Below are 13,203 nucleotides of genomic sequence, written 5' to 3'. Positions count from 1 at the left end.
TTCCGGTACTTCGTGAAGATGCTGCGTACATGTCTGTTCACATGGTATATAGGAGAACTTGCTGCTTGTGCATGGTGTTCTGTTTCTAGAAAAAAAATGCATAACAGTGAAGGCAACAATCACAGTCCGTCCTTCATGTAATAGTTGCATAAACTGACGTGAAAGTTATAATTAATTCTTGATAGCCCTAGCCGAATCCAGTGTACTGCTACCTGCGTATCAATATCACCAAGCAGTGCCTTCGATCCGGAGTGAGTGCAAGCAACGAGTTTTAATCTTTTAGAGCCATGCTATTCCTGAACAGGTACTGCTTGCACGCTAGCATTGGCAAGAGAGGCCACTGATGCTGACAAAAACAGAATTATGTATACCAAGGACGTAGATAAAAGGCCCAACCACAATCAGCGATAACAAGATTACGTGACTCGAGCACATCATCTATTACTCCTTTATTTACTATCCAAAATAGGTTAAACATATCCGTGCTATCGCCGCACAACAGCTGCACCCAAAGGCCCTAGGCGCTTGATTCTCCACACGTTAGAATAGCACCAAATACAGATCCATCATGTAGCTCGCATGATAACATCTTTTTGTGTGGAAATTTCATACTGTTAAAAACACAGTCACTGGGGCAGTTCCAAAACTACCCTTTTACCACCTCAAGGTTTTCCCCCAAGTTTGCACAGTTATATATGGTCGATTCAGCTGATGAAGTTGAGAGCAGAATTAACATGTTTAGTAGAGAGGACAGTGGTTCTTTCGATCCCGATCCCGAGTGTGTCACAACTCTTATTAGGATGTTGAATACACACCACCGTCTGGTTGACAAATTTAGGCTTGCTTGGCAAAGTTTGTGCAGCCCTGATGTGCCCAAGGTATCTATACATTTTTTTAGGTAATGTGATGGTGGTCTGCATGGTACACATGTTTTTTGGTCCCACAGCTTCTGAAGTTGCTGCACTTATAGTGGGTGATTTGACTCCTCAGTGCAGAAGATTTGATGTTGTTGCCGAAAGTCACTCCAGTCCATTTTTATCTACTCCATCAAAACTCCTCAGTCCACTTATAGTGGAGTATTCTATAGTATCCAAAGGTTTTGGATCAGAATTAGAGCTCCGTTTATCTCTCGCTCACAAATTGTTATCCGATCTCCCCATCAAAACAAAACAATCTTTTTCTTCTGAATTTCAAAACCCACCTGACGGATGGAGCATCTGCCTCTCCTTCGTTGTGCTTCGGCCTCCCTGTTTTGCGTCTCCAAGACTTTAGCTTGACAACTAATTGTATTTCACATAATTTCTCTAGGGTATGGGGGGCATAGCCCCCCTTGGCTAATAGATTTTTTAACTCAACTAGTATGGGGGGCATAATTTCTCTAGGTCACCATCAGGGGTTGTACTATGAGTTGGTGAAGAACGTGACAGTGTGTGTTCACTGGCACCACAACCGGATAAAAACATGTGTGAATCCCATCCTGATTGGGCACTACTACTTCCCCACAACATTGACTGCCTCGGCTAGGTAATGGGAACACAAACGTCATACTGGTTAATGTTTTCTCACTCTTTGTTATTTGCACGCAGGTTTCAACCATCAACATCGGCTACATGATATACAGTAGTATCTATGACGTTTCGGCGCCACCACTAGACATGACTTTCAACTGTAACTGTACATACCCTTGAAGTGGCATTCTTCTGCAAAATGGGCAGTGTGCTAAAACAATCACGAGAAAACCAACACGACTTATTGTGAGAATGTGTAGGGCACAACAATTGGTTTAATCGAGCCGTTGAGCTGCTTCTAAGACCTCTACAACTGCATTCACCACAAGGTTGATGGCCCCTTTTGGATCATCTGCCGAGTCGTCTTGCACATAATCTTTGATAATCTTCAAGATTTTAGCTTAACTAATGGCATTTCACATAATTTCTCTAGGGTATGGGGGCCATAGCCCCCCTTGGCTAACAAATTAGTTTGTTCTTTTTTTTTATCCCGACTAGTATTAGGAGTCTAGGTCACTAGCAGAGGTTAGATTATGAGTCGGTGAAGAATGTGATGGTGTGTGTTGATGACACCAGAGTTAATTAAGATCAAAATATGGGCTAATTCCAAGCTGGGCACGGTAAAGCAAGTCACATTCATGCATTACAACATGTCAAGCGTGCAGAATCCCTTCCTAATTGACCAACACTACTGCACCCACAACATTGACCGCCCCGGCGAGGTAATGGGAACACAACGTGCATCCAATGGCGATGTATATAAACGTCATCCTGATTGCAGTGTTTCTCACTCTGTGTTATTTGCACGTAGACTTCATCCATTAACATCAATGATGTGAGATAAATCAGTATCTATGGTGGCGACACCAGTAGGTATGACTTTTAATTCCATACATACCCTGTAGGAAGTGCAACTGAGCTACAACAACAACGAGCAAGCCATCACGACTTATTGTGAGAATGTGCAAAGCACAACAACTGGTTTGATCGAGCCGCGGAGCTGATGACTTATTGTGAGAATGTGCAAAGCACAACGGTTTGATCGAGCCGCGGAGCTGACGGCTTATTGTGAGAATGTGTAAAGCACAGCAACTGGTTTGATCGAGCCGCGGAGCTGCTTCTGAGACCTCTACAACTGCCTACATCACAAGATATGCCTTTTGGTTAAGCCAAATAGTCGAGTGTTAAAAATGTAGCCACATCATAAAAACTATAGAGTTGATGGCAGGTTGAGACGTGTCGGTCTTACATCTGTGCCATCTTGGAGAGCATATTCAAACGGAACTGAACATGTTCTACGAAGCATCCTGGAGTACCTTAATACTACAATCGGAGTTGTGTTGTTGTGAACCTGAGAAAACCTCTCGAAACAGGCATTTGCCCTGCTTTATAGATAAAGCACAAACCAAAGTATGCAACCGAACAGTACAAGATAGTGAGGAAGCCGTCTTACAAAGCAGGCACGGGATAACGAGACAATATAAACTCACACGACTATCCTTCCGCTCCTCTCAATTTGCTCACTTTACAACCAAGAGGCTTACGAAAGGGAACTATGTTCTATGGCGCGCCACCGTCCCCTCTGCCATCAAGGGGGGGGGGGGGAGGCGCAAATGGCTCGACTTCACCGTGTGGTACACGCAAGATCAACATGTGTTCTCCTACCTGTTGACCACGCTGCCGCGCGAGATGGCTATCCAGGTGGCGTCTTGCCACACCGTTGTGGAACATGGTGCAAGGGATGTTTACCTCCCACACCCGTGCAAGGATTGTCAACGTCAGGATTGCGCTGGCGAATCTGCAGAAGGGCAACATAGCACCACTGAATATGTTGGTAAGATCAAGACTTTATGTGATGGACTAATTGCTTCAGGGAAGAAGGTTGATGAAGAGGATGTTGTCTCTCACATCCTTGCCGGGCTTGATGAGGAGTTCAACCTGGTCGTTTCTACCATGTGCTCTCGGGTAGAACCGGTCACTTTCCCGGAGTTGTACTCGCAGCTCCTAAGCTTCAAGATCCGCATGAGTCTTCATGGAGGATCCTCTCATCTACCAATGCCCCTACTCATGAGCGCTTCACCAAGCAGAACGACAACAACTGTCGTGGTGGTGACCGCGAACACAACTTCCCCAACAAGAAAGGCGGCGACGGTGACCGTGGTCGCGGCAACTTTTCCAAGCTGCCTAACCGTTGCAACAGGGGAGGCAATGGCTACAGTGGGAACAACAACAACAATCCCTCTGCCAAACCTACGTGCCGTATCTTTAGCAAAATTGGACAGCCGACCTGGAGGTGTTGGAAATGGTACGATTCCTCCTACCAGGGAGGGGAGGAGAGATCGGCAAACATGGCCGCGCCCCAGTATGTAGTTGATACCAACTAGTATTTGGACAGCGGTGTGATGGGTCACCTCACATGAGACCTAGAGAAGCTCACTGTTTGAGATCAGTACACTGGAAACGGACAGATCCACATGGCGAGTGGTTCAGGTATGGCTGTTGAGCATATTGGTCACTCTCATATTCATACCCCTGATCGTGATCTTCTTCTTAAAAATATCCTTCATGTGCCTGAGGCTGATAAGAGTTTAATCTCTGCTAGCCGACTACCTATTGATAACAGTTCATTCTTTGAAATTCACCCATATTTTTTTCTTGTAAAGGAGCGTGGAACGAGGAGAGTCCTTCGTCGAGGTAGGGGTAGGAGCGGTCTATACCCTAGCAAGCACATGGGACAAGATGCTAAGAAGCAAGTGCTCAGTGCCATCAAACCCTATTCAGAAAGGTGGCACAGACATTTAGGGCATCCATTATCCACTATTGTTAGGAAAATAATTAGCCAAAATAAGCTCCCTTGTGTTAGTTGGTTCAACAATGAATTTGTTTGTGACGCCAGTCAGAAAGGCAAAAGTCACCAATTGCTTTATTCAAAATCAATAAATGAATCAAAGTTTCCTTTGGAACTTATTTCTCCGATGTGTGGGGCCTAGCTGTTGAAACAGTAGGTCAAAAAAATACTTGCCTCTTGACAAGATATAGCCATACAGAGAGTAGCACAACTGTATGGCTACACAGACAGCGCGATGTACTGAGAAATTTTTGCCCCTTGATTGTAATAACTCTATAATCCTAGAAAGAAAACACTTCTACACTCACAAAAAAACTTCGTTTCTCCGTGTTAGAGGTCGAACTGAACCCTGTCAGTCGTGCCTCACAGGCTTAAGGGGTACATAATAGTAGCACAGTTGTGTTGTGTTGTCATTGTGCCGGTGTGCTCCTCACAAGCTTTTGATGTTGTTGTTGTGTGTTTGTGTGCTCATCCTGGGCTTGTAATGTTTCTTCTTCATCAGCAATGAAATACAATGCCGTTGCCTTTCCTCATAATCAAATATACATCGGTTGCATAATAGCTCCATTGTACGACCTTTTTTTATCGAACCATGGAAGCTTCACTAAGAAATTAACATCCAATTAAAATCATCCAACAAGCTAGAAACTAGGAAGACCGGGCTTACATCAAGCAAACTATCAGTCCCCTCCAAAGTGCTAGCACGATTTGCACAAAAATAAGCAGGGACATTATCAAATCTCCCAACATATTGAACTGAAAAGACACAAAAGTGGCAGCTAGCTCCCCAATTTTCTGTAGGATAGATGTAATAACAGAACGTGAATTGCAGCACAATGACCAGAGGATACATCACAGATAACTAACATATCCCGGTGTGGCTATGTTTTCTAAAACGTCGTATCTCTACACTGCCTTATCCATAGCCCCGTATCCATATCCATCCCCGTACAGTGCAACTGAGCAGATGTCAACACAATGAGGGAGTAGACATGCACTAATGTTGTAGCACTACATAAGTGACCTGATGCCAACAACATTAATCTCTACTCTTTTGCTTCATTCCTTCATCCAAACATCCAAAACTGATGCATATAACCAGCTGACAATAAGCTCAATAATAAAGCATCACACAACACATAGAGGAAGAGATTAAGAAACCACATCTAGACATCCACGATGCAATATTTGTATATAAGCAAACATGCTTGGTCTACATCAGCTATAAGCCGCTTATTGCTGTTCAGGTCAGCATTTTTATGTAAAGAAAAAACTGTAGACATCTTAGGGAGTACTTTTATTTGAAGTAGGAATAGGATGTTATATCCATGAAGTTACAAACGTGATTAGCCCCACCAAGTGATCGTAAGCCACACTGAACCTGGACAAGGTGATGAGCACCGTCAGGGAAGATGGAATCAATCCACTGACAGATCATTAACCTCCAGTTACGACTTTGTTGTTCCCAGATACGGTATTGTTGTTCCCGGTTACCATATTGTTCCTCCCGGATACAGTATTGTTGCTCCCATTTACGACATGGCTGGTATCACTTACAACATTATTGCTGCCAGATACAACATGGTTGCTGCCAGTTAGGACATTGTTGCTCCCAGATACGACTGTGTTGTTGGTCCCAGATAGAGTGTTGTTGTTCCCAGATATGACAGTGTTGTTGTCTCCGGATAGAACATTGCCACCCCCCGATCTGACAGTATTATTGCTCCCAGATAAGACATTTGGTTGTTGTTGGAGTACTCTTCTGTTACGCTTCGCATACAATGGCATGTTAGTGAAAGCCATACCCACTGAACGATCAGCGGTGGCGAGGCATTTGAGACATGTCAAACCCTTCGGTACCTCGCCAACCAATGAATTATTTGAGACATCCAAGCAGCGAAGGTTGTCAAGCTCACCAATCCACGACGGGATGGTGCCAACCAATTGGTTGTTGGCAAGGGTGAGCGACTTGAGCGCGCTACAATCCGCGAGGCTAACTGGGAGAGACCCACTCAGGTTATTTGCGGAAAAGTCAACTGAAGCAAGAAGTGGCATGCCGGAGAAGTTGACACGAGCAATCGGACCAGACAGGGAGTTGTTCCGGAGGTTGAGCTCACTGAGAGAAGACAGTGATGACAGAGACGGCGGCAAAGATCCGGACAAGCCATTGGAGTCCATGGCCAAATGGTCGAGCGACATGAGGTCACCAAACACGTCAGGGAGGCGGCCGAAGAAGCGGTTGACCGACAAGTTCAGGAAGGTGAGGTTCTTGAGCTCGCCAAGGCGTGAGCTCAACTTACCAGTGAGCTCGTTGGACTCGAGGGAGAGCTTCCGCAACCCAGCGAGGCTGAAGAGCTCCTCGGGGAGGGAACCAACGAAAGAGTTGGAGCCGAGGAAGAGCTCCTCCAGCTGCGCAAGGCCGGCCAGGGAGGCTCCCGGGATGGGCCCCGCGAGGCCATACCCGGGAAGCCGTAGCACCATGACACGGCCGCTGCTGCTGTCACAACCCACACCTTCCCAGCCGCAGCACGAGGCGCCAAACCACACGGCACGGAGAAGGACGCCCCCGCCACCATGGTTCCCGGCAAAGCCCCGCAACGCACGGAGGTCGTTAGGGTGGCATGACTTAGTGTGCGCCGCCGGCAAGAGAAACGCCAAGAGGAGCAGCAGCAGCAGCCAGCATTTCGCCATGGTGGTATGTAACTATGTGTACACAAGCGCAAGAACTCAGAAAATGCTCTTGGCACAAACTGCTTGGGTGGTGGTGGATCTTATAGACTTGTTAACCATGCGTTGCAATTGGTTCAGTAGTAGTAGCACTAGTCAGTGGCCACAACTGCCTGCTAGTCAGTGGTTGAAACTTGATTTTCATGCACGGTGCTGTCCGTCGATTGAATTAATGGGTGCCCATGCGTTGCAAGTACTAATCCGTGCCCACAGCTGCCTGCCAAACTTTGATTTTTCATGCATGGTGCTATATGCCGACTGAAATTCGTGGATGACTCAAGCTGGGAACTCCTGCTCCTATACTCTACTGGTCCCGTCCTATTGTTGTGGACAGTTCGGCCCTAGTCCGAGTAGGGTATGTCAAATTTTCACAATAAGCTGACTAATGCAAGGACTTTGTCGATCGTTTATACCAACTAGAAGAATATCCGGGCATTGCTAGAGTGATCTAGAAGCTCTTATATTTCTTTACAGAGGGAGTACCATAGAAAAATTAATAACATCTCTGACTCTGATGATATGAGCATTTATACCTTTTTCCTCCTTGTGCATCTATAACTTGACCACTAAACATCACGGGATAACCATGCAACCTGAAATAAGCTAACCGTTGCCGAATCAAATTACCTTAGGGGAAGAAGGGTGGGACCATGTACATGCTCCAAGATACCAAGAGCTCATATATATTGGTTCCGCATCACCTTCTCATTCATCGCATGAACGTGGCCCTGCTGTGCTCAGTTTAGTGATTTAGCCAATAATCATAAAATTGGAAAGATGAGAAAATAAACGGCCACACAAAATCTGCTCTTAAGTTTGTATATAGCAAACAGCTAATCCATCCTTAAAGCCACTATATCCCTAGAATTTGACCACTGGTTCCGCTCAAGGCATTGATTTTCTGACGGCCCCGATGGTAAGTGGGAGGACTCGCTAAAATTGGTGTGTCATTTACTAACCTCGGCACCTCTCTAGGAATGCCGAGCTCACAATAAGCCGCCGTGGTTCCTCCTGCATGTCCTGACTTATCGTAGGTGTCCCGTTGGTTTCTACCACTTTGGTGGGCATGCGTCCTATCCACCAGTGCTATGACCATCGCCTTGCCCAAAGTGGAAGCGCTTTGTAGAGGGGAAAAAACCTGGGTGGGGCGGCCGTGCTCTGCTCTCCTGTGTGGCAAGGTGGTTGTCGGTGTAGTCTTTGTGTAATAGCATCAGATAGGTTCCTGGCAGCAACGGTGCGTTCCCTCGGTAGGGGGTCAGGCTGCTTGCTGCGGGCATTGACGCTGCGGAGTGCAGTCTTCGCCGGGTCTGTTTAGGAGGTGGAGAGGTGGCAGAAGGCGAGGTGGCCAAGATAAAAAATCAGAGGCGGCAGCAGGCGAGACATGGCCACACCCGTCGGTTCCTCACACCACAACTCACGCCCTGGGCCCAAATCAGACATCCCTGTCCTTGTGTATACTTGTGCTCTTTAGTTTGATTGGTCTCCAGATCGGTCTATCGTTCATGGAATTATTTCCCAGTTATTTTCATGCTGTAAAGGCCTCTGATTTGTCTCAAGATCTGTCTATCATTCTTGAAATTTTCAGAAAGAAGACGGTGCGAGGCACAAAGATGATGACTTGAGTCAGAAAGAAGACAAGATTGCTCGGTGCAGAGACAGCACACCCGAGAATTATGAATACCGACTCTCTCAATGCATGGTCTGGATGAAATCCATGGATGAGCTGCATGGAGTAACCACTGCACCGCGGGTAACCAAAAGATATCATCTTCTTGCTTCGTTTGTTATCTCCAGTGAAGAGAGTGTTACTTGCAGATTGTTCATAGTGCTGGTTGTAAGATAGGTCATGTGCCTACATAGAACATCCCAATCCCAGGTAATTATAAGTATCAAAAATTGTTTGGAATGAGATATGTCATGTCTCTTCTTACTCGTAAAAAATTATCTCTGGCGAGAACATGCCATCTCTAATCCGCTTAACCACCATCTCTTGCTCATCTTCCTTCCTCGGAAATCTCGAAGGACGAGGTACCTTAAGGGCGTCACAGTCATCACACTGTTCCTCATCTCTCAGAACTATCTTCTGCAAGTTGGGAGATTGTTCCAACATGTATCTTATAAATGTAAACTGCTGTTCAAGTGATTTAAATCCAGCGAATTCTAGCTCTTTCAGAAGCCTGTTCTCGGAGCTGCTGTCCAAGTGCATTTCCCACCGAGGATTCCTTCTGTCATGGTAGGAAGCGGGTCTGGCCTCGCCCACATCGCATGTATGTTCCCACACCTGTATGTGTGTGACTGATTCATTAGATATGTCATTGGAACCAAGTTTTAAACAACATTCCGCTAAAATTCGTGAAACACTAAAGCTCCAAATGTGGACGAGAAAAGAAATATGGACAAAGACATCACCTCAATATGCAACATTTCAATAGATGGTGCTGCCACAAGCAAGGCTGTCGTCCATAAAATGTCAAATTCAACAAATATACCACATACAAACAGCTTCCTTAGCTTGCTGAATGCGGTGCGGAGTTCCTCCACTTCAGGTTGCAACCAAAGCTGCACAACATTAAATAAACTAACAAAATAAGAATTGATAGTTTGCAAGTGCATAAATGAGATCATCAAAGAATTTACAGCTATATATGTTCTCTATCATACATAAACACATCCATGATATAACTTTCTTATATGTGACGACATGGCGAATACCAAATAAACTACTCCTTCCATCCCAAAATAAGTGTCTCAGTTAGTACAAAGTTGTACTAAAGTTGAGACATTTATTTTGGGACGGAGGGAGTACCATTTAGCGAAAACAAAGTAGTACTTACGGTTTCTCCTTGGAAATCCAATGTGAGAGTATGTATGCCTGTTACTCCATGTAGAAGCTCACTTAATTTAAATCCGTTTTGCTCACCACACGAGAGTTCTAATTCCCCTAGAGATGGGACAAAACCAAAGGTCAACGGGGCACACCGAGATACCCAAGTATCGCAAACCAACTTCTCCAATTTAGGGAGGCAGACAAGGTCGATTCTCAGAAAGCGACACATCCCGATTTCTAGAACACAGAGTTTTGAGTCTGGTGCATCAATCTTGAAGAGAGAGTAGGAACCAGTATCACAATGATGAAGGCTTAGATGCTTCAGTTGCTTGCAGCAGTCAAACAGAACATGGTGCATGTCCAATTTGTCAAAGCCTACATTTTTTAGAGAGAGCTTTGTGAGGCAGTGGAGCACACTGGGGTAGGCAGTGAAAAAAGCATCTATGTCTTGAGCTCGCTGTTGCATCTCTTCCTCACTATGGTCAAGAGGCTCTGTCTCATCAAGAACACTGAGATCCAAATCTTTCAACAAACCACTGTCGATTGCATCACCTATCAGTGGGCCAACTTCACAAAGGAAAGCGTTGAACAGATAGAGCTTAAGGTGCAAACTTGAGATAGTGGATTCTCTCCGTTGTTTATCCAACAAACTTCTGGTTGCTTTGGCCAAAGACTTCATAGCTTGTTCCATATCATTTTCCTCCATAGGGTCAGCGCACGGAGCGGACAGGAAATCCTTCACATCGATGCTGAGCTCAGGCAGCAACCAAGGCAGATGCTTCCACCGTGTTGACAGCACACTTGTCCTTGCAGCCGTACGTGAACTGACTCTCCCCAAGATGGACAGTAAAATATCATCAGTCAGCATGCTGAGCCTATCTTCGCCGTTCAGTTGCTGCAACATAAATCAAGGATCCAATATTTAGCTGCCGCATAACTGAATTCAGAAATCCCAAGCAGAAAATAGCCACACATTCGACATGAACGATAATCTATATCTACAACTTACTACTAGTACAATATGCCTACTCTGGAATTAGGATTCCAAGATGGAAACGCAACTACGGCTGTTGATTAGTATCAATCTGACGGCTAATCTACAGTTCCATCTACAGTAATAAAGTAAGCAATGTGCGAGGGCCTCGCGCGGCGTGGCTCGCATAGCAGCTCGGGTGTGACTCGGCGGCGCGGTGGAAAGAAGTAAGGCACGGGAGCAGGGCTTCACCTTGGGGTTGTACGTGCGGAAGTCGCCGGCGCTGAAGAGCCCGCTTCTCGGCTCCTGCGCGGCGGCCATCGCCGGCGTCGATGCGGGCTTCCTGGGCCGCTGGGCCACGATGAGGGTAACACCGCGAGGCTGCCGGCGCGCGGGAGGAGATCCCGGCGGCGAGAGCGCGGACGAGCAGCGAATCGGACGGGGGAATTGGGGATTTTCTGGAGGGCTCCTATGTGGCGCCGTACGCGCTGGCAACCCCGCTGCCCCGCGCGCTCTTATGGGCCGACCCATGTGCGGGGGGGGGAGCCCCTTGTCTTTTTTGTTTTTTTTTTCTGTTTTCAGCTTTTTTACTTTTTAAAAAATAACTCGGGATTTCAGAAAAAGATGCACAAATGTTGAATTGTTCGTGATTTGAAAAATGTTTAGGAAATGATAATGCTCATGGATTCAAAAAAATCACAATTTCAAAAATAATGTTCGCTATTCAGTTTTTTTACAATTTAAAAAATGTTCATGAATTTCTAGGAAAATTTTCACAATATTTAAAAAATGTTCCCAAAATTTAAGAAAATGTTCACCAAATTCAGCAAATTTCGAAAAATATTCACGTCTTCCAGAAAATGTACACAATTTCTAGAATGTTCGTGAATATGAAAAATGTTCACGAATTAAAAAAATATCTAGGATTTCAAAATAAATGTTCATGATTTTGAAACGATGTTCACTTTTTCCAAAAATGCTCACGAATTTCTGAAACTGTCCGTCAATTCAAAAAACAAAGTTCGCAGATTCGTAAAAAATGTTCGGCAATTTGAAAAATGTTCCACTTTCTAAAAATGTTCACAATTTGAGAAAAATTGTTCACAAATTTGAAACATGGCCGAAAAAGAAGAAATAGGAAAGGAGAATAAAAATAAAAACAGAACATTAAAAGATTTTCGCAAAATAGAAAAAACAGGAATAAAGAAGAAAACAGATAAACACAAAAGAATAACAAAAAGGAACAAAAAAAAGAAAAAGGAAAGGAAAGAAAAAAATGAAAGAAAACCAGAAAACCCAGATTCAGGGAAGGTCCTAGAACCTTCCCAAAACCGGTTGGGGTGAAACCCCGAAATGGGCCGTCCCATTGAAACAATTGCGCACAAGGGGGGTATGCGCTACGTCGCTTCGCAACGACCTACGTGCTATATAGGAGCTGCAGATTTTCTGGGCCTAGAGCTCGGCCGGAAAAAAAAGCTCGCTGCTGGGCCCGGATAGTGCTAAGGGCCCTTTGCATTTGTTTCTTTTTATTACGAAGGCCTACGGGGCAAATCGGCCCTTCTGGCTATTTTTCATTTAAAATTCTGGATTGCACAACCATCTCTCAATACCCCTCGAAAAAAACATCTCCCGGTAACCACAGCAAAAACTACCCTTTGGTCGTGTTGAGGCTCTCCAGCTTCTCAAAACTCCAGAAAACCAGCTTCTCATCGTGGCTTCTTTCTCCAACCAGTGATTCCAATCATGTTCGGCTCCGACTACAGCTTCTCTCAGCGCCGCAGCCCAGATGGGCAGGCTGTGGCCTGTTCGGGCGTGTTGGGCCGACAGGAGGCAGCCCATGTCGAGGCTAGAGGTGAGGCGGACTCCTGTGAATTGAGCACGGTGTCAATGGCGTCGGTGCTTAGGTCATGGTCTTGGGGTTACCCCCTTCGGGCTGTGTTGACGGGAACCGGTCGGGATTGGCCTCAAATGGCTTGATCTATCGCTGGGAAGAAGCGGTGGCACACACGGCGGCGGTAGGGTTAGCGACTCGATCGAGCGGAATGAACAGAGGAGATGTCGCTCCATAGGTTTTCTGGGGAGGGGAACGAATCGGTAAGTTTGGCAGTGGGATACCAGCGTAATTTGGGCAAACTCCAGCTTTCAGTTTCGGTGGAGCTGGGCGAACGCTGCTCCACGTTTTTGCTCTACCATAGGGCCTAGCTTCGAGAAGTAAGCTTCTCAGAGCCCATACTTTCGGCACAATTTCATTTGTGAAGTTTGTGAAGCCTGGAGCTGGATGACTTCAGAAGAGGCCCTTCTTCTCTCAAAAAAGAAGAAG

General features: G+C 45.6%; 1 protein-coding gene and 1 non-coding gene across 6 annotated transcripts; one reads left to right on the top strand and one right to left on the bottom strand.

The window, feature by feature from the left end:
* Nucleotides 1-3,386: 3,386 nt before the first annotated feature.
* LOC120965688 (small nucleolar RNA Z247) lies at nt 3,387-3,525 on the top strand. Its single transcript, XR_005758716.1, has one exon. It is a non-coding gene; the product is annotated as a small nucleolar RNA Z247 (small nucleolar RNA).
* Nucleotides 3,526-5,511: 1,986 nt separating this feature from the next.
* On the bottom strand, nt 5,512-11,366 carry LOC109732869 (uncharacterized). Of its 5 annotated transcripts, XM_020292069.4 has the most exons (5): nt 11,136-11,346; nt 9,918-10,805; nt 9,493-9,642; nt 9,015-9,364; nt 8,630-8,935 (listed from the first exon to the last, which is right to left on the bottom strand). In XM_020292069.4, exons 1-5 carry the CDS (start codon nt 11,202-11,204, stop codon nt 8,848-8,850), a joined length of 1,545 nt encoding a protein of 514 aa, XP_020147658.1. In that variant the 5' UTR covers nt 11,205-11,346; the 3' UTR covers nt 8,630-8,847. The 5 variants fall into 5 exon arrangements, with proteins under 5 accessions (XP_045085285.1, XP_045085286.1, XP_020147658.1 ...); XM_045229350.2 differs by having other exon boundaries at nt 5,512-9,364; XM_073498433.1 differs by having other exon boundaries at nt 8,630-9,364; nt 9,918-10,785; nt 11,136-11,366.
* Nucleotides 11,367-13,203: the final 1,837 nt, after the last annotated feature.

The sequence above is a fragment of the Aegilops tauschii genome, chromosome 5, assembly GCF_002575655.3.
Source record: "Aegilops tauschii subsp. strangulata cultivar AL8/78 chromosome 5, Aet v6.0, whole genome shotgun sequence".
Taxonomy (NCBI): domain Eukaryota; kingdom Viridiplantae; phylum Streptophyta; class Magnoliopsida; order Poales; family Poaceae; genus Aegilops; species Aegilops tauschii.
The sequence above is the reverse complement of the archived record's forward strand: the minus strand, read 5'-3'. Positions and strand labels throughout refer to the sequence as shown.